We start from the raw sequence: 18769 nt of genomic DNA on the forward strand, positions 1-18769 counted from the left end.
TTACATTTCACGGTGCTGCCATTCAATTAATTAATATTTCGTTATGAAAAGCTTTCAAAATAGTCCAGAACAACTTAAAATACTGTTTGTGACTTCATCATAGATTGCAGAAGGAGATAGCAGGAACGCTGAATAGATATTTAGAACTTTTAAAAAAACTGTGTTTCCTCGGGAAGGTATAATTTCTAGTGTATGCTTTGCCACCAAGTGAGAGCTTTTTTCGGTGTGGTTCAAGATACTCTCTGCCTACCAATTTGGAGCTGTAAGCCCTTTCTAAATTGTGTTTCCATACCGAGTCAAAAGAGAAAACAACTATAGTTTAGGTATCATGGAGCAAAAGAAGTACCTTAATTCGACGTACATGGAAGACTTGAGATTCAATAATACTCCTAAACATGACAGACTATCTATCACATTAATAAAAAACCAGGTTCAAGATGACCAGAAAATATACTTGATCAATTAACAACACAGATGTCGTCAAGATTATTCTTTCAGAACGTCGGAAATGAAGGCATCTTTTGGCATCTTACGTATGAAGGTATCAGTAAGAGCAGATTCAGATACAAAAGAAGCTGCTAAGAGACGGGAAGCCTGCAGCATGAAAAAGAAAATGCCCATCAAACCAATATTCCTGTTTGAAGACTGTTATGATGCGAATTTTAACAAATTCCATTAACTTAAATGGATCTTAGAAGAACAGGCAAAATAGTTTTTTTGCCACTTCTATCCTATAAATCTGTTAGGTTGAATAAATAGAATAAAAAATAATAAACTTACAGTTCTGAAGACAAAATTAACAAAGACATAAGCATGAAATTGACAGGCCTGATTTTTCTTAAGAGCTTTATAATTAACTATGAAATATCATGGCTAATAAGAGAGTGCAGAAATTTGTTAGTTTGACTTACCTCTTCTCTGCCAACTTGAACCTCGCAGACATGGATGTCATTCAAAGGTATCTTCAATTTTTCCAGTAAAGATAGTTCTGAGGCAGGCGATATTGGTGTAACAACAAGATCGTCACTTACTGTGAACATCGCAGGATCTAGCAAAAATCCATCACCTTCAGTGCCCTCTTTGTAGGATGATTTGGGATCCATCATAGTTAAAAGTGTGCGTGTATGACCAAAATGACATTTGATGCTCAAGTATTTCATGCATAAGAGAGATTCTTTGAAGGGAATCTTCATTTATTAACCCGGGAACTTGCTTACGAGCAAGCAAAACTTCGGTCAGAGGTGTCCTTGATGCCAATGAGCACTGCAGCAATTCCAAGATCTAAAACAAAGACATTAAAATGGGTACCTGTACATAGCACAAGGCTAGACAATACTGCAACAGCTCATATATTAGATCATACCTCTGTTACTCCAATGTCAAAAATCCTCTCCTCGATGTTACTTGTATCCATGACTCCAAGCTTTGTAAGAAGAGAAATGCTTGCTGAAGTTGATGCTGGCATCACTTGAAAATTGTCACTTACAACAAATCGGGCCAGTTTTCTTTAACAAACACTCCACGATTTCTTTCGTCAGATCCACTATTTGATGGAGCCGGACATGGTAGATTCAAAATACGGCCCATGGGACGTCCACAACCACAATAAAGATTTTTGTGATGACTCCACAACTTGTAGCCAGAAAGAGTACAATCGGAACTCTGGCAACCAAAGATACTTAAGGTATCAATGCCATCAATTTTCAGTTTTAGTCTCTTACAATAAGCTGCAGCGGCATTATGAGGATGTAGCAACATGTCCTTGCATGCTTCAGTCCGGAAATACCTAAAATCTATATTTTCAACACTTTTATACAAGTTGTTGATGCAAACAATCCCATTTGTCGGTGACAGATTACTGATGAGATGGATGATTGTTCCCATGGGCATTGTCAAAAAACTGAAAAGGATGTCAACAAAGAACTCGTCAGATTCAACAAATACAACTCTGTTGCTCTTCTTGTCCACAGATGCCTTCAAGCTAATGGTTGCCATGGATTGAGATGAAATTTTGTTCAAGCGAGCCAACCAGACAACTCAATCTGGAGTCAAAAGGTGGTGACGTATGGATTCTGAGCAACAATGGTAAGTAAAGTCTTTTATTTAGTGGTGGTACACACTCACACAATAAACACTCTCATTTTAGTAATATTTCTCACACCACTCAATATCTGATCTCTTTTTCTCACCCGCTCACAGCACACACCCCAGTCAATCTCTCTTATACTGGAACCAAAGGCCATGAAAGGGGAATGGATAGTTCAATCACTGCTCTTATCTAAGAGAAGATGGAAAGACAATCAAAGTTAATGGAAGATTCTTTCGAGAAAGAAGCAATTAACTAACCGGTTAGACGACTATTGTAAGTTCTTGGCTATTGGATTGCCTAAGAGTAGATGCAGTGAATTGGAAACTGTAGTTTAATTTGTTATGTAGGGGATCAATGTTCTTGGACTAACCATCAATCTCAGAGTAAAGAAAAACTTAAGAAAAAGAAGCTTGTTCAAGGAGTCTTGAATTTAACCCTGGATTAGGAGTTTTTTCTTATTATTGGGAATGGAGTTATATCACCTTGTGCAACGCTGTGAATTGTGAATCACAATACTAGTTGTGAATTTCTATAATTCTATACTTGCTTTTCCCCTCCCCTCGTTTTTTTACGTGACATTTACAATCCTCGAGAATTTCAAGGCATAAATGAACTTAATTGTGAAGCAGAAATTTTGTGTCATAACTGTTCTTCCATTAATTGTGAGGTTCCAGTGCCTTCTCCAGTCTCCACAAACAAGGACAAGATAAACTTTACTCCTGACTCTTCATTTCAACTGGATTTACCACCATCCGCTGTTGTGTGTGTTTATATATATATATACATACCGAGTTGGATAGCATGATGAGCAAGAATTTGAGATTTACATAGTAATTTTTGAATTCAAATTAAAATATATATTTCTTATAAAAATCTAGAACAATCAAAGTTTTATTTATTCATGGATTTAAATGACATGTTTTTCAGAAAGTGAAGTTTTCTTGAATAAAAAAAAAATTATATATATATATATATGGCGCTTGTGTGAATAGTCGGTAGGAACATATTATATATATAATATATGATGATAAGCTGCCCAGACTAGACTAAATATATATATATATATATGATGATAAGCTGCCCAGACTAGACTCCTCTAAAATTACCGTGACAGATTCTATGCTTTCCGTTAAGAACTTCCAAACTTTGAACAGAAAAAAGCGAGTCAGTGTAACATATGGGAAACTCGGATTCATATTTAGTGGAGAATTTGATTAAAAAAATCAAATTGAAAATTTAGAAAAAAAAAATCATGATTTCAATCCACAATAATAATTTATAAGGGAATAAAATATTAATTTTAGTTACATTGAAAATACCAGAAAGCTTAGTTTATGTTAATTAGTTATAAACTAGTAAGACTAATTAAATTATTAATAAATACAAGTATTTTCGTGTTTCTGCCCTTCTGTGGATAAATACAAGTATTACTAACATGGTGTACACGATATTCAAGTGATAGCCAATATTTTTCTGTGTGTAAAAAAAAAAATTTAGACGTCAAACATTCTACATGTGAAAATAAGAAAATTCAAATTAAATTTTTAAATATGCATTTATTTTTACTGGAACTAATTGAATCATGAATTTTAATTTAGCATATTTATTGTTAACAGTGCGAGGCAGTGAAAAAAACAGAAGTTTTAAAATCCCAAATCAGCTTGTGTCGAGGACCCCTTATACTATTTAAAAAAATTATGCTATTAAAATAGATAAATTATATAACATTATTCAGTATGGCTAATAATTAATATACTATCTTATATTATATTGTTGATAGTATCAATTATTTTCTCAAACAACAAGTTATAATCTCATTGCATGTAGTATTGGATTAATGATTTATTTATATTTTATCTGGTATTAATGAGATTGTTAACCTATTCTAAGAATATTATAAATAAAAGAATGACAATGTTTATAATTGCACAATAAGAGTTGAAGAATCTGTTCAAAAGAAACAAATAAAGGTTTAAATCTCTCACTTTTGAAAGGCAAATGGATAGTGTTTTAATTAAGTGGGGAAAAAATAATTTACAATAAGATGAATTTATTAATGAATAAGTTTTTTTTTATAAAACATAAATTCTCTGTAATATTTTCCGTTTGATTTAATTTTTATTAAAAAGATAATTAAATTAAATTTTTTTAAAAAAACTGAAATTAGTTCAAACCAATTAGTTTTTATTTGATTGTTTTAGACAAAATTAGTTCAAACCGGTTTGGATTAAATTTTTATTTTTGGCTCAATTTGTTTTTAATTTGACTTGATTTTTTTAGTTTTAGATTTATAAAATTAAAACCGGACCGGACCGAACCGGTTAATTTTCTTAAAATTTTAATTAGTTTTTTTTACAATTTAATTTTTTTAATTTTTTTTAATTTTTTTAATTTAATTAATTTTTTAATTTTTTTAATCACCGATATATTTCACCACTAATATATTTTGTGGTTTGAGAAGATTTTTTTCGTTTCTACGCTACAAAAATTAATTTTCTTAAGAGAGTCGTAAACGCAGAAGTCATTTAAAAATTAAAGAAAAAGAGGTCCTGGAAAACATTCAGCTAAACAGCATAACGACGCCGTGTAGCGTCAAACAAGGGAGTCTCTTGTTTTTCTTTCTACTTTCTTTTTCACTGCCTCGTAAGTAACCCCAGCGCCCCTTGGATCTTGAAGCCTCCACACACCAGCCAATCAACCAAATGATCTGGCGCATCTCCTTTTTGAACAATCTCTTTCAAGAATCTGTGCTCTCTTTAACCCTTTTCTACTTACCAATGGCTTCGATGCTCGCGTTAAATGTACACGTTCTTGGATTCTTCAATTTAAACCCTAACTAACGCTTTCCATTTCTAACTTCTCCATCAAATAATCTTCTGCTTTACTTTTTCCAGGGGTATCTAACCTGCGAGATTCAGGTATGTGAGTTCTTACGCACTGTATTCCCCTTTCTCCCGGTGCGATTGTTTATTGTTTAGCTTTAAGAAAACGTTATTTGATACGAGAAATTGTATTGTTAGGGTTGGATAGATTGATGTTGCTTGGGAGTTGAATAAGCAGAGACTGATACTTTACTATGGGATTTGATAACGAGTGTATACCTAATATTCAATCTCTTGCCGGCGAGTATTTTTGTCCGGTCTGTCGTCTTCTTGTGTACCCAAACGAAGCATTACAATCACAATGTACTCACTTGTACTGCAAACCGTGTTTGACGTATGTTGTGAGCACTACCCGAGCTTGCCCCTATGATGGCTACTTAGTGACAGAAGCAGATTCCAAGGTTTTTCCTTGCCTATCATGGTGATGAGTCTAATTGCTGTGGCAGTGATGTTATGTACGTGCTAATGTACTTGTTTTTTATTGTTCATTGCAGCCGCTTATTGAATCGAATAAAACGCTTGCTGAAACCATTGGCAAGATAACAGTCCATTGTTTGTATCATAGGAGTGGGTGCCCGTGGCAGGGTACTCTATCCGATTGCACATCTCATTGCTCAGGATGCGCCTTTGGTAATTCTCCTGTAGTTTGCAACAGGTGTGGAACTCAAATTGTGCATAGACAAGTGCAGGAACATGCTCAAAACTGTCCAGTGAGTCCGAGAAACTTTTTATTTAGGATTCAAACTGTGGAGTCGGTTTGTACTTACGTTAGATTGTTATTTACTTTCTTCTTGTTCAATTACAGGGTGTGCAGCCTCAACCACAACGTTCTGAGGGTGCTCAGGATGCAACGAACACGGGTATGCCAACTACTGGTAATCAAGGTCAGGCTGCCATTCAAACAGGAGCATCTACTTCACAGGCTCAAACTTCTACGACCTCAACACCTGCAAAAGATACCATCCAGCAAATCAGCACAACTACGCAGGCCCAGACTTCAGTACAGGCCGCTGTACCCTCTGCAGAACGGTGGTATCAACAACAGCCGCCATCAGCCGCAATATCAACAATACTACCAGCAGTATCCTGGATATGACCCATACCAACAGCATTATCAGCAATACTACCCATATCAACAGCAAGCAGTCTCACAATATCAGCAACCACAGGTGAGCATGCATGCTCAGGTCCCCCAGCCCCTTCTGCAGCCCCAGCCCCAGCCCCAAGCATCCATTAATACTCTACCTCAGAACCTTGCTCAAGTGAATCCACAGCAACTAACTCACCATACAGTTCAGCAACAATCTCTGACCCAACTGCCGGCAAATCCACCAGCCCAGGGTTATCCACCTTCTCAGGCTCAGTCCAATACACAGCCCCACCCAGTTCAGCCTCTTCCACAACATGTGCCTCAATATCAACAGCCTCCCTCGCAGATGCTGCATCCACAGCCCCAAATTCAAGCCCAGGTTAATTCTCAGCTTCACCCTCAAAAGAATCCTGTTCCTCAATCTCATGTACAACCTCAGTCACAAACTCCGCTGCCTGTTCTCCAACCCCTGGCTCCACAACCCAACCAGACTGTAAATCCTATTCCCCAGCCTCAGCCTCAGCCTCAACATTATTCAGCCCATGCAGTGACAGGCCATCACTCTTATCTACAGCCCCAGATTCACCAACAAATGCCACTGGGAGCCCCTCAACATCCTCGAGGCGGACCTCAACCTCAGTCACAACAGCCTGTTCAAATGCAGAGTCAGTTCATTCAACAACCACCTTTATTGCCTCCACCACAATCTCATGCTGCATTTCAAAACCCGCAACAACCAGGTTTGCAGCCTTCACCGGTTCAAGTCCCAAGTATTCCTCCCGCACAACAGCAGCTGGTTCATTCTCATGCAGATCAACCTGGGCTTCCTGTTCAACAACACCCTGTCATGCAGCCAATTGTGCAACCAATGCATCAGCAATATTTACAGCACCAGCAGCCTTTTCCTGGACAACCCTGTGGTGCAGTTCACAATCAAGTGCAGCAGCAGCATCCACAGACTCAGTTTCACCCTCATGGACCGGTCCAGTCATTCCAACAACCATCTCATGCCTATCCACATCCACAACAAAATGTTCCATTGCCGCATGGTGCTCATCCTCATCAAGCCCAAAACCTTGCAGTAGGGACTGGAGTACCACCTCATGGAGTGCTATCAGTGCAGGCATATCCACAATCTACTGCTGTCATGCAGGCCCGACCGGTTCAGATTGGTGCAAACCAGCAATCTGGAAATATACTAAAGACAAACAACCAAGTTGTATTTTCTTCTGAACAACAGTCATGGGTTGCTTCAAGACCGATTTCAGAAAGGCAAGGTGATATTGAGAAAGGTGCAGAAGGTGAATCATCTACTCATAAAACTATTAAAAAGGAATTAAATGAGTTGGATGCTGGTCTTGGAGCTAGTGCAAGTGAGATGAAAACCATAAAATCTGAAAGTGACTTGAAGCAAGTGGATGACGAGAAAAAACCCACAGGTGAAGCCAAGGATATTCCAGAAGCGGCTGCAGCAGCAAATGGAGAGCCTTCAATTAAGCAGGTGAAAGAAGATCATAGAGATGTTACTGATAAGCAGAAAGATATTTCCAATGCTGACCAAAAAAAGGTGGAGCTCTCTTTGTCAGAATACATGGATGGTAAGGATGGGCTTTCGCTGGAAACTGCCCCATCACACCTTGAAGAGCAAAGTAAGAAATCGCAGAAGAACAAAACTCCGACTTCTCAAGGTTTTGGAGGCTTCCCTCCAAATGGTCACATGCAATCTCAACCAGTTTCAGTTGTTGACCAGGGAAAGCTGCACCCGCACCCTCTTCCAATTCACCAGGGGCCTGCTGCTCTTCAACAAAGGCCAGTTCGGCCTTCGGTGCTTCAAGCTCCTCAAGGACCTCCACATCACATGCAATTGCCTGGCCATCCTCCATCTCATCCTGGGCGTTTGGCTCCTGGACACATGCCAAGTCATTATGGTCCTCCTCAAGGGCCTTATACTCATGCACCCACATCTCAAGGTGAGCGAACAACTTCATATGTCCATGAAACTTCAATGTTTGGAAATCAGAGGCCCAACTATCCAGGTGGTAGACAAGGCATACTTTCAAATGCAGTGGGAATGAATGGGGCCGAAGACCCCAATTCAGATAGGTTCAGGTCTTTCCCAGATGAGCATTTGAATCCCTTTCCACATGACCCTGCATGTCGCAATGCTCATCAAGGAGAGTTTGAAGAAGATCTGAAGCATTTCACTGCACCCTCCAGTTTGGACACCAAACCAGTTCCAAAATCTGGCGGTCACTTTTCCTCATCTAGGCCTCTTGATAGGGGTCCTCATGGTTTTGGTGTGGATGGAGCACCAAAACATCTTGACAAGGGATCCCATGGTTTGAATTATGATTCAGGGTTGAATGTGGAACCACTGGGTGGCTCTGCTCCTCCAAGATTCTTTCCTCCCATCCATCATGATAGAACATTGCATCGCAGTGAAGCAGATGGATCATTAGGTTTTCATGACAATCTAGCAGGCCGAACAGATTTTGCTCGAACTCGTCCTGGTTTACTTGGGCCCCCAATGCCTGGATATGATCACCGTGATATGGATAATTTGGCCCCAAGAAGTCCAGGTAGGGATTACCCTGGCATGTCTATGCAGAGATTCAGTGCCCTTCCAGGCCTAGATGATATTGATGGCAGAGCTCCACAACGGTCTGGTGATCCAATATCTAGTTCTCTTCGTGATAGTAGGTTTCCACTTTTTCCTAGCCATTTGCGCAGGGGTGAGCTTAATGGTCCTGGTAATTTTCACATGGGTGAGCATTTGAGTGGTGATCTAATGATTCATGATGATTGGCCAGTCCATTGGCGAAGGGGTGAACGTTTGGGTCCTTGTAACCCGCCTAGTCATTTGCAGTTGGGAGAGCGAGGTGGCTTTGGTTCTTTGCCTGGTCATGCACGAATGGGAGAGTTGGCTGGGCCTGGGAACTTGTATCATCAACAACTTGGTGAGCCTGGATTTAGAAGCAGCTTTGGTGGAAGCTATGCAGTAAGTACTAGTTTTCTAATTTTGTATTGTTAAAATATTATCAGGTTAATTTATTTTGCAAGGTTCTCTTTCAAAACTAATTGCAATCTTTAGATTCGTGTAGGCAGAGTAAGAGCACGCGTATCCTAATTGAATTTGCTTAGTAAAGTTTGATTGTTTTTTATGGTCAATATTTATATTTATCTGTTTATTTACTATGGTATTCTTAGGGTGATTTGCAGTATTCTGAAAACTCTAGAAAGAGGAAATCAAGCATGGGATGGTGTCGTATCTGTAAAGTTGACTGCGAAACAGTTGAAGGCTTGGACTTGCATTCACAGACTAGGGAGCACCAAAAGATGGCTATGGAAATGGTTGTAAACATTAAGCAGAATGTGAAGAAGCACAAATTGTAAGCTAGTTCCACCAGTGTATTTTCTCAGATTTATTTGTCAGAAACTTCCGTTACTTGTTCTGTTTTTCTGCTCTATTTTGTAGAGCTCCCAGTGATCATTCCTCACTTGAAGATACAAGCAAGCTAAGGAATGCCAGTTTTTAGGGACGGGGGAATAAGCATTGAGTCATTGTGGTGCCTGGAAATTTGAATTGCGTTGGACTCATTGCAGTTGATTTTGTTCTTTGGGTATTTTAAACTTGATGACAGTGGTGATTCAACCTTCCATTGCCCATTTTCTGCTTTCCCATTGGTTTATGCCAGTCTTGTCATTTCAGGTTGCTGCCTCATTAAAGAAGAGTTTTCAGACCTGAAGTTCAGTGGCAGTTAAGTTTGTTGGTTTTTGATAATGAAATCTTCATTTTAGAAATGGGCTAGTTTTATGTTACATTATCTTTAATTATCTATTTGAAATTCAGTCTGATCTTATTAGTTCAGTGTGCATGTGTTGGTTACCTTCAGTTGTTTGAGATGGAATTTTCTTAGGATGTTTTGAATTGTACCTCTAATCATTGCGATCCCTGAATATCTGAGTTGATCTTGTTGCTATTGCTCAATTCATAACTCTACCCAACTAATTCTAAAGGTCAGCTAAATTGGGTATTTAACTAGGTTTGTGGTACTGAAACATGTATTGTATCCAACTTGTGTTTTTGGAATCAAAACTTCCATAGATTGCTTGTAGAACCCAGCTTTTGAGAGAAGGCACTAGCACTGTTGCCAGACGAGGTTTTCTTCCTTGTCTAAAGTTCTGGGTTTTAGGTAGTTTTTGATGGTGCCATGCAATTCTATCGAACTCAAATATTGTAGCCTCAACTCTTTTGACAGGGAATGACCACTCTGCTAAACTTCTCTAAAGGAGGCAGCACAATTACAATAGGTTGTTTGTAGCTCAAACCTCACTGTTAATGGCACTAGCAAGACATTTGACATCTCTTTTTTGTTCAAGCAAATCATTTAGTCCTGAAATTTTAAGATTTAATAAAGTTTTTGATGCTTATATCTAATGAAGTGTCAATTTAGCACTTGATAACTTCTATAGGACTGCAATAGTTTCTTAACTACTTTGGATATAATTTTGGATGTTTGTAGTTGATCAAACTCTAGCCTTTCTCTCTTCATGTTAAATAATGTCATGTTCTGTGCTGTAGACATCCTTGCTTGTCCTCATTTCTTGTTGTTGCAAGAATGTTGAATATTCTTTTCTTGGCCAACCAGCTCATTTAACCTTTTTCCCTGTTTGATTGATATATTCCATCTTTTAATGTCTATATGGATGAACCTGGAACTTCATTAGGTTCTTAACAAAGGATATTGTTTCTTATGTCATACTGAAATTAGAACTACATAACAATACTGGATAATATTTTTGTGCCATTTAATTTATGATTGATATGGTTGGTCAATCTGTAGGTTGGCCACTGAATGATTATGTTTTGCTTATACTTTAAGCTGGAATGGTGCAAGTATCTCCACTTGATTCTCAATGTTGAAAGAATAAATCTTGAAAATTACGCATTATTAAGAATAGTTGTCGTTAATTCATGGCCAATTTTTGCTAACAATTGCAGCATAATTTTCTGACATGCAAGTGTGTTCTGCATGAATAAAATTAGTAAAGATTCAAGGGAATTGAAGTGGATTTTGAAATTCTTAGCAAATGTAGGAAATTGACTTAGTGTTTTGAGTTTCATAGGCAAGTCCTGAATCAAATTTTGTTTGATAGTTTGTATTATCTGAGAAGATATGTGCACTGACCTCTTGGAAGCAAATATGTGAGGATAGTATTTAATTAAGAAGAGCTGTGATACATGGATTTATATAGAAGGAAGGGATGGTTTTGCTGTGTGGAGATAACTTCATATTTTTGGTGCTTGAATGGTGTGATGGTTTCTCGGTTAGAAGGTAGCAAGTTGAAGCAATGGCTACTAGTGCTGTCTTTTTCTCCATTTCTTGGGTGATTTCAACCAAATCTTTTATATTTGATACTTTTAGTGCCTTAAATAAAGGATAAGATATCCCACCGACCATGCTGTCAGAGATTCCATTTCTTCCAGCTGGTGACTAAATTTCTAAACAGATTTTGTGTTTTATTGAATGAAAATGCTGCTTCCCAGTAGCTTCATTGATGAAATTATAGTAGTGCTGATTATTATGGTAGCACGAGGCATTGCATAATGTGGCCTCAATTCATTGATTCTGATAGGTTGATTTTTATTTTCTGGTGAAATTTTTATAATAGATATTTTCAATACAACCTGTCTTTTTGGGCGAAGCATCCAACAAAAAGACTGAAAGTTCAGCGGAAAGGTTTACTCAGCGTCATTTATATATGTGGTGAGGTTGTGTTCAACAAACAGATGTAAGTTGCAAACTTTTGCTTGTTAGCATTGATGATTTGAATTTTCTTTATCACCGAATTAGAAACTTTTATGTAGATTTTTCACCCTCTTAATGATAAAGCATTTGCTTGTTGAAACTGGCAAGGATAGCAAGAGGCTTAGAAAACTAATCAGCAAGGTACAAGTTGGCTAGCTGATTTTAGAAAAACTAAGAGGCTCCTAGAATTCTTTATTGGCTGATTTATATATCATCCACCAGGTGTCTTTGGCATTCCTTGTGTTTTTACAAGGAAATCAGATTTGCTCATCTCTTCTTCTCTTTCTTGGGGTGGCAGGGGGGTAGATGAATCCGCAGTACATTATTCATCAGTTAGTGACTTTAATGTGTTGCCTTTTACCTGAGCTTGTGATTAAAGGAAAGAAATTGAGTGAGTTATAATATACCTTCTGATATTCCTCAAAAAAAGCTCCAGACAAAACTTAGAACAATTGGTAATGGTATTCTCTTTCTACAAAGCAAAATCATGTAAAATATCTTGAAGCACACTTAGGTAGAGAAAAATGTTGAAATTTATTTAGGGACAACCACTTTCAAAGACAATCAAAGCGGTTTCGGTTTCTTTTGGCGCTTTTGAGTGTTTCGATTTCTGCATAGAGTGGGCACGTGCATAAACAAAGCACTGTCCTCTACATTATAGTGGCATTTATGGGTGGTGGTTGTGAGGCGAAATTTGGATAGTATGAGAGGATGCTTGTAGACTTAGGGTAACTTTTCATGAAAGGTTTCCTACAAAGTTTCTGGGATAAGAAGAGGGTTTATTCATGATTTTGAACATTGAATAGAACACCATGTACCCTGTAGGCCCTTGTAATCACCTGAATGTAGTGAAGGTTTTTGTTGTCTCATTAGGTCTGCATGCACCTCTGAAAGTTAGCTGCTAGGCGTTGGCATTGTTTTTAAATTTAAAATCACAAGTATTGCCGAAACTCCATGGCCAAGGAATTACATCTTTGAGCTATCAAGTATCAACCCAGTGTTTGAATTGTCCAAGTTGTGAAAAAGAACGACTTGAGGTCGTGCCCTTTTAAAGGGCATCTTAAGAAGGTGAGTGCTCGAAATGGGGATCCTAAGTTGCGCCTGGGGTTATCGTTCATTGCACGTTACGTTTCTTTTTAGTCATTTCTCAATAATCTATCGTGGAATTTTGATTTTAATTTATAGAGCTAACCTCGCATCAAGTGTGCTTGTCTCTGTGCAAGGAACAGGGGATGGCCTCTTCTCTGGAAAAGAAGCCTTTCGTCGTGGTACTTCTTGTGGTTTTCTTATATATACACCTTTCTATGGCAAAATGTTGTTAATTTTCCAGTTGTTTTGTGTGGAAAGTGAACCCAAACATGTGAAATCATGTGGAAACTTGGGATTGATTAATATTTGTTCTTTTTGGTGAGGTTTTAGCTTCTTTGTTCTGATAGAAGTATTATATTATGGTTCCATTTAGCCTCATCTCTCGCTTGTTAAGGTTACTTTCTGAAAGATTTACCTTTTTCTTTAGAATAAAGTTAGTAAATTTAAGAGTTTTTTTTTTGTCTAAATCGAGTAAATGAATTTTAATGCCATTTTATTTGAGTATATCATTGTTTTATATATAAAAAAACTTCCATCTCCACTGTCATTTGCTATGCTATTTATTATTTAATGACGTGTCATCTCATCTTTACGCACTGTTTATTGCATGGATTATAATCTAACCCCTATTGGTACATTGATTTTTTTATTTTATTTTTCGCTTATTAAAGGTTACTTTCTGAAAGATTTGCCGTTTTCTTTAAAATAAAGTTAGTAAATTTAGTATATTTTTTTGTCTAAATCGAGTAAATGAATTTTAATTCCATTTTATTTGAGTATATCATTTTTTTATATATAAAAAAACTTCCATCTCCTCTGTCATCTGCTATGCTATTTATTATTTAATGGCGTGTCATCTCATCTTAACTCACTGTTTGTTGCATGGATTATAATCTAACCCATATTGGTACATTGATTTTTTTATTTTATTTACGCAATCAAAGTGCTCCCTTTATTTGTTCATTTTCTAATGCGAAAGCGGTTGAATAAGAGTAATTGTTTAAAATAATAAAACTTTTAATTTATCAGGTTCAATAAATATAAAATAGATTTTAGCCTCGATGTAAACAGCTTACCATGATTAAAATGATTTTTTTTCAAAATCCAATTAAACTCTTATTCAACCGCTTAGTCGGTTGATTAGAAAGCTTGATAATTCTTTTTAAAGTACTCGATTGGCATCATAAAAAAGCTTGTGAATTGAAAGGAAAAAAAAATGTTAATAGATATTCGATTGAGAAAGATCGGAAGCTAGAGTGTTAGCATTGTAATTTTCTTTTGGTGAAGGACCCAGATCAAGACACGTGTCAATAGAAATGGAGCTTTTATCGGTGTTTGAAAAATCCAATGTACTTAAAACAAAATTCAAGCAATTAATTTAGTTATTTTAAAAGTTTGAAATTAAAAATAGTTTAATTCCGATCAAGAATCAAATGTTTATTAATCCGTTTATAACCTTATTCATGTGTCAGTTTCATTTTCTTTTCCAATTAATTTTGTTCTTAAAAATAAGAGGAGATGATTGGAAATTTAATTTGGAAAGATATTTTTGAGGGTAAAAATCCTTTAAATCAAATGATTATTTAATTGTTCTTGTTACTATAATGACTAATTAATTAGTTTTACTAAACGACAAAATACAGGGATTAATCAGCTCATAAATTATCAGAAAGCATGGAAGGCCGTGATCTTTCCCAAACGGTCGTCCGTCTATGCTGTTCAAGTACAGCTGTAACCCACGAATTTGAAATTTTGAATTTCAAAATCACAACTCACCTTTCAACCGTTGGATTCCTTGAAATAGGGGCCAGCTCCACCTGCCATTTCTAAATAAATATATTTTTCAAAAGCAACCAAAACCCTAATCCCCTTTTCCTTTCCTCTATAAAATCTTTCATTTGGCCGTTCCACTTATCCTCTCTCTTGAGTTCAAAATCCTCCCTTCTTATTTGCTGCTGATTTTCATTTTCTTCAAAAACCAAAAGCGAAAATGCGTGAGATCCTTCACATTCAAGGTGGGCAATGCGGCAACCAAATCGGAGCCAAGTTCTGGGAAGTTGTTTGTGCAGAACACGGCATAGACTCCACCGGCAGTTACCACGGCGACTCCCCTCTCCAACTTGAAAGAATCAATGTCTATTACAATGAAGCTAGTTGCGGAAGGTTTGTCCCTCGTGCTGTCCTCATGGATTTGGAGCCTGGAACCATGGACAGCCTCAGATCTGGCCCTTATGGTCAGATCTTCAGACCTGACAACTTCGTTTTCGGCCAATCCGGTGCTGGAAACAACTGGGCTAAAGGTCATTACACCGAAGGCGCTGAACTCATCGATTCTGTCCTCGATGTTGTTCGAAAAGAAGCCGAAAATTGTGACTGCTTGCAAGGTACTGTCATCTTATATTTAACAAATTAAATAACAATTGTTTTTTTTAATTTTTTTATGAGATTTTAATTGCTTTTATTTTAATTTTTGATGTGTAGGTTTCCAAGTGTGTCATTCACTTGGAGGTGGAACTGGGTCTGGAATGGGAACGCTTTTGATATCGAAGATTAGAGAAGAATACCCAGATAGAATGATGTTGACATTCTCTGTGTTTCCTTCTCCAAAGGTGTCTGATACAGTTGTGGAGCCGTACAATGCTACTCTGTCTGTACACCAGCTTGTTGAGAATGCTGATGAGTGTATGGTTCTCGATAATGAAGCCTTGTATGATATCTGTTTCAGGACTCTCAAACTCACCACTCCTAGTTGTAAGTTCTACATTCTATGCCCTTAGTTATGCATTAGGTTTGTTTTATTCATGTTTTAATATACTATTGCTTTGTTGATTGTGGTTACTAAGCATGTTAAATGATTGAATTACTTAATGTTGTGTTCGTGTTGTCAAGTGTTGGTTGTTCATCACGGATGACTGAGAAATTTGTGTCGGGTTGAAATGTCTTGGACAAGTTACTTCCTCATGCTATCTTACATTAGTACTGAACATGTTTTTTTTTCCGTTTTGGTGATAGTCGGTGACTTGAATCATCTGATATCGGCAACAATGTCTGGGGTTACATGCTGCTTGAGGTTCCCTGGTCAGTTGAACTCTGATCTGAGAAAACTTGCAGTGAACTTGATACCATTCCCTCGTCTGCACTTTTTCATGGTGGGTTTTGCTCCACTCACATCCCGAGGTTCGCAACAGTACAGAGCTTTGACAGTTCCTGAGCTCACTCAACAAATGTGGGATTCAAAGAACATGATGTGTGCAGCTGACCCTCGTCATGGCCGCTACCTAACAGCATCAGCCATGTTCCGTGGCAAGATGAGCACCAAGGAAGTAGATGAGCAGATGCTGAATGTGCAGAACAAGAACTCTTCCTACTTTGTTGAGTGGATTCCAAACAATGTGAAATCAACTGTGTGCGATATCCCGCCTACTGGTCTTGCTATGGCATCCACCTTTATTGGCAATTCAACATCAATTCAAGAGATGTTTAGGAGGGTTAGTGAGCAATTTACTGCCATGTTTAGGAGGAAGGCTTTCTTGCATTGGTACACAGGAGAAGGAATGGATGAGATGGAGTTCACTGAGGCTGAGAGTAACATGAATGATCTGGTTTCCGAGTATCAGCAATATCAAGATGCAACCGCTGATGAGGAAGGAGAATATGATGATGAGGAAGAAGGAGAATACCAGGGAGATTATCAGTAGATGTTCTTGTCAACCTCAACTTCCAGTTGCTGGTTTCTTTTCGTCTTTTTGCTATCAATGAATTTGCAGCTAGGGATCAATTAAATATATAGTTGTCATCTTTTGCTGTAATTGGGTACTATATTTGTTGTGAAATTGGGTACTGAACTAGGTAAACTTTCTTGTTCAATTTACGAACTGCAGATGCACCTTTCAACTTTTGATCATTTCTTCAACCTTTTGCAAAACTTAGTCGGTTGCCATGGACACCTGGGAACCATTATATTGTTGGAAAAAAGATACTTCTAAACCTAAGCACATGAAAGTTGCCTAGTGTCCGAGTTCTCAGTCGCATTACTCATTCTATCGTTGGAAGAAATATTTTTCACAGTAACCAAGTAAAATTTGTGATTTAACAGATGGTTAATTTTGCTCAGTGAAAGTTTGAGAATGGAATTCTGGTTACTCTCGAGTGAGATGTGTTTATATTACAATATTAACACGTATAAAATGACATCTTATTTATTATTTTATATACTTCAAATATATATAATTTTTTATGAATATTAAATAATAATTGAATAATAAATACTTAAAATTCAATAAATATAAAATAAATATCCAAAACCTGACTTGTGGGGATACTCGTTGCCGTCCCCCATGTATGTGTTTTGAAAAGGTTTATAATACGTATATATTAATGTTTCACAGATTACTTAAAATTTGTAACCTGGAAACTAGGACTTACTTGGGTGTTAAAGATCATATTTAAATTTAAATTAAAATAAAAGCAAAAGGGATTCATAATTAGATATCTCTAATTTAATTTTTATTGATTGTGTTGTTGTTGGTTGCAAATCAAGTTTTTAATGAATGAATGTTATGAATTTTGTAGGTATACTGTTAGAAGAATATTTTCACAGCTTCAACTTTTATGCGTCTGGAAAAATATATTAAAATAATATTTATTTTTAAATTTTATTTTTAATATTAGTATATTAAAATAATTTAAAATTATAATAAAATAACAATTAATTTAATATCTTTTCAAAATCTTGACACCCGTATCAAATCATCCAAAAATAATAATTAATTTTCAACCCAGATGCATCCCCAACATAGATTATCAAGTGCCCTGATAAGTGTTTTCAACGTAATATGTTTAGAGTTTAGGTTTTTTTTATATGATTTCTTAAGTGAAGTAATTATTGCCCGCCTTATGAACTCCATATATTATCAAGTTCTTTGAAAACATGTAAAAAGCCTTTTTCCAGGTGATCGAGGTAAAATTGAAACACAAAAGAGGTTGACCAAAAAAATTAGATTATACTAATTACATGATTCATGGCAGTTGTTGATTTATTTTTTACTTATATAAAAAATATTTAAAAAATCTAAGACTAAGGAATATCTAACTGCAATACCAGATCCAACAACAAATTTATAATATTAACAATAATATTTAATCTATTAGCTCAAATTTTTATATTTTTTAAACTTTTAAAAAACATGGTTAGTTTTTTAAAATTTAATAATAATAATTTTTAATTTTACCCTTCACATTAAATTTATTTTTATTTTTTAATATTAATAATATTTTTTTAAATTCAATAATTATTATATTAATAATTTTAACTATAATAAAAGTAATTATATTTACAAATCTAACATCCAAGAATATTAGGTCTTGATGCTGGACTTAAAAAAACTCAGTTCTATGCCTAACCTAATAGCATTAGGAGCAAATGTATTATTTATGAATCTTAATGCTGGATTCTAGAGCCTTGGATCAGACAAGATTACAAGACCCAAATTACTTGAGTCAAACACCCCTGCCAGTCCAAGCAACTTGGGTTTGGAGCATAGTTATTAAACCCGGATAGACTCGATAGGTAAACCTGATGGCTGGACTAGTCAAGGTTTGTCAAAAGATCAACTGATGCAATGACCTAGCAGGTTGACTCATAACCCGAGTAAATCCATACGAGATCCAATGTTTTCTTTTCTTTTCTTTTTAAATGTAGTTTTTCTCCTATACCCTTTTTTTTAATATTTTTTTAGTTGGTTATTAATACTTTTTAAAGTTCACTATATAAATATTAGAAAAATATTTTATTTTTTTTACGTAGGAT

The 18769-nt window shown here is 36.4% G+C and overlaps 3 protein-coding genes across 13 annotated transcripts; 2 read left to right on the forward strand and 1 right to left on the reverse strand.

Annotated features, from left to right (window-relative positions):
* Positions 1 to 298: 298 nt before the first annotated feature.
* LOC105133097 (uncharacterized) lies at positions 299 to 1137 on the reverse strand. The gene is made up of 2 exons (XM_011036918.1): positions 912 to 1137; positions 299 to 594 (listed from the first exon to the last, which is right to left on the reverse strand). Exons 1-2 carry the CDS (start codon positions 1104 to 1106, stop codon positions 487 to 489), a joined length of 303 nt encoding a protein of 100 aa, XP_011035220.1. The 5' UTR covers positions 1107 to 1137; the 3' UTR covers positions 299 to 486.
* A 3572-nt stretch (positions 1138 to 4709) lies between these two features.
* On the forward strand, positions 4710 to 13328 carry LOC105133099 (trithorax group protein osa-like). 11 transcript variants are annotated; one of them, XR_843718.1, is made up of 8 exons: positions 4711 to 5007; positions 5110 to 5372; positions 5466 to 5681; positions 5777 to 9059; positions 9269 to 9450; positions 9537 to 9681; positions 9771 to 9818; positions 11735 to 13328. XR_843718.1 is itself a non-coding variant. In XM_011036923.1 (7 exons), exons 3-7 carry the CDS (start codon positions 5665 to 5667, stop codon positions 9595 to 9597), a joined length of 3489 nt encoding a protein of 1162 aa, XP_011035225.1. In that variant the 5' UTR covers positions 4711 to 5007; positions 5110 to 5372; positions 5466 to 5664; the 3' UTR covers positions 9598 to 13326. The 11 variants fall into 11 exon arrangements, 4 of the variants coding, with proteins under 4 accessions (XP_011035224.1, XP_011035225.1, XP_011035221.1 ...); XR_843720.1 differs by having other exon boundaries at positions 9537 to 9663; XR_843716.1 differs by having other exon boundaries at positions 9537 to 9818; positions 10321 to 13328.
* Positions 13329 to 14812: 1484 nt separating this feature from the next.
* Positions 14813 to 16857, forward strand: LOC105133100 (tubulin beta-2 chain). Its single transcript, XM_011036924.1, has 3 exons — positions 14813 to 15344; positions 15442 to 15711; positions 15973 to 16857. Exons 1-3 carry the CDS (start codon positions 14951 to 14953, stop codon positions 16656 to 16658), a joined length of 1350 nt encoding a protein of 449 aa, XP_011035226.1. The 5' UTR covers positions 14813 to 14950; the 3' UTR covers positions 16659 to 16857.
* Positions 16858 to 18769: the final 1912 nt, after the last annotated feature.

The sequence above is a fragment of the Populus euphratica genome, unplaced genomic scaffold (genome assembly GCF_000495115.2).
Source record: "Populus euphratica unplaced genomic scaffold, PopEup_1.0 scaffold42.1, whole genome shotgun sequence".
Taxonomy (NCBI): Eukaryota; Viridiplantae; Streptophyta; class Magnoliopsida; order Malpighiales; family Salicaceae; genus Populus; species Populus euphratica.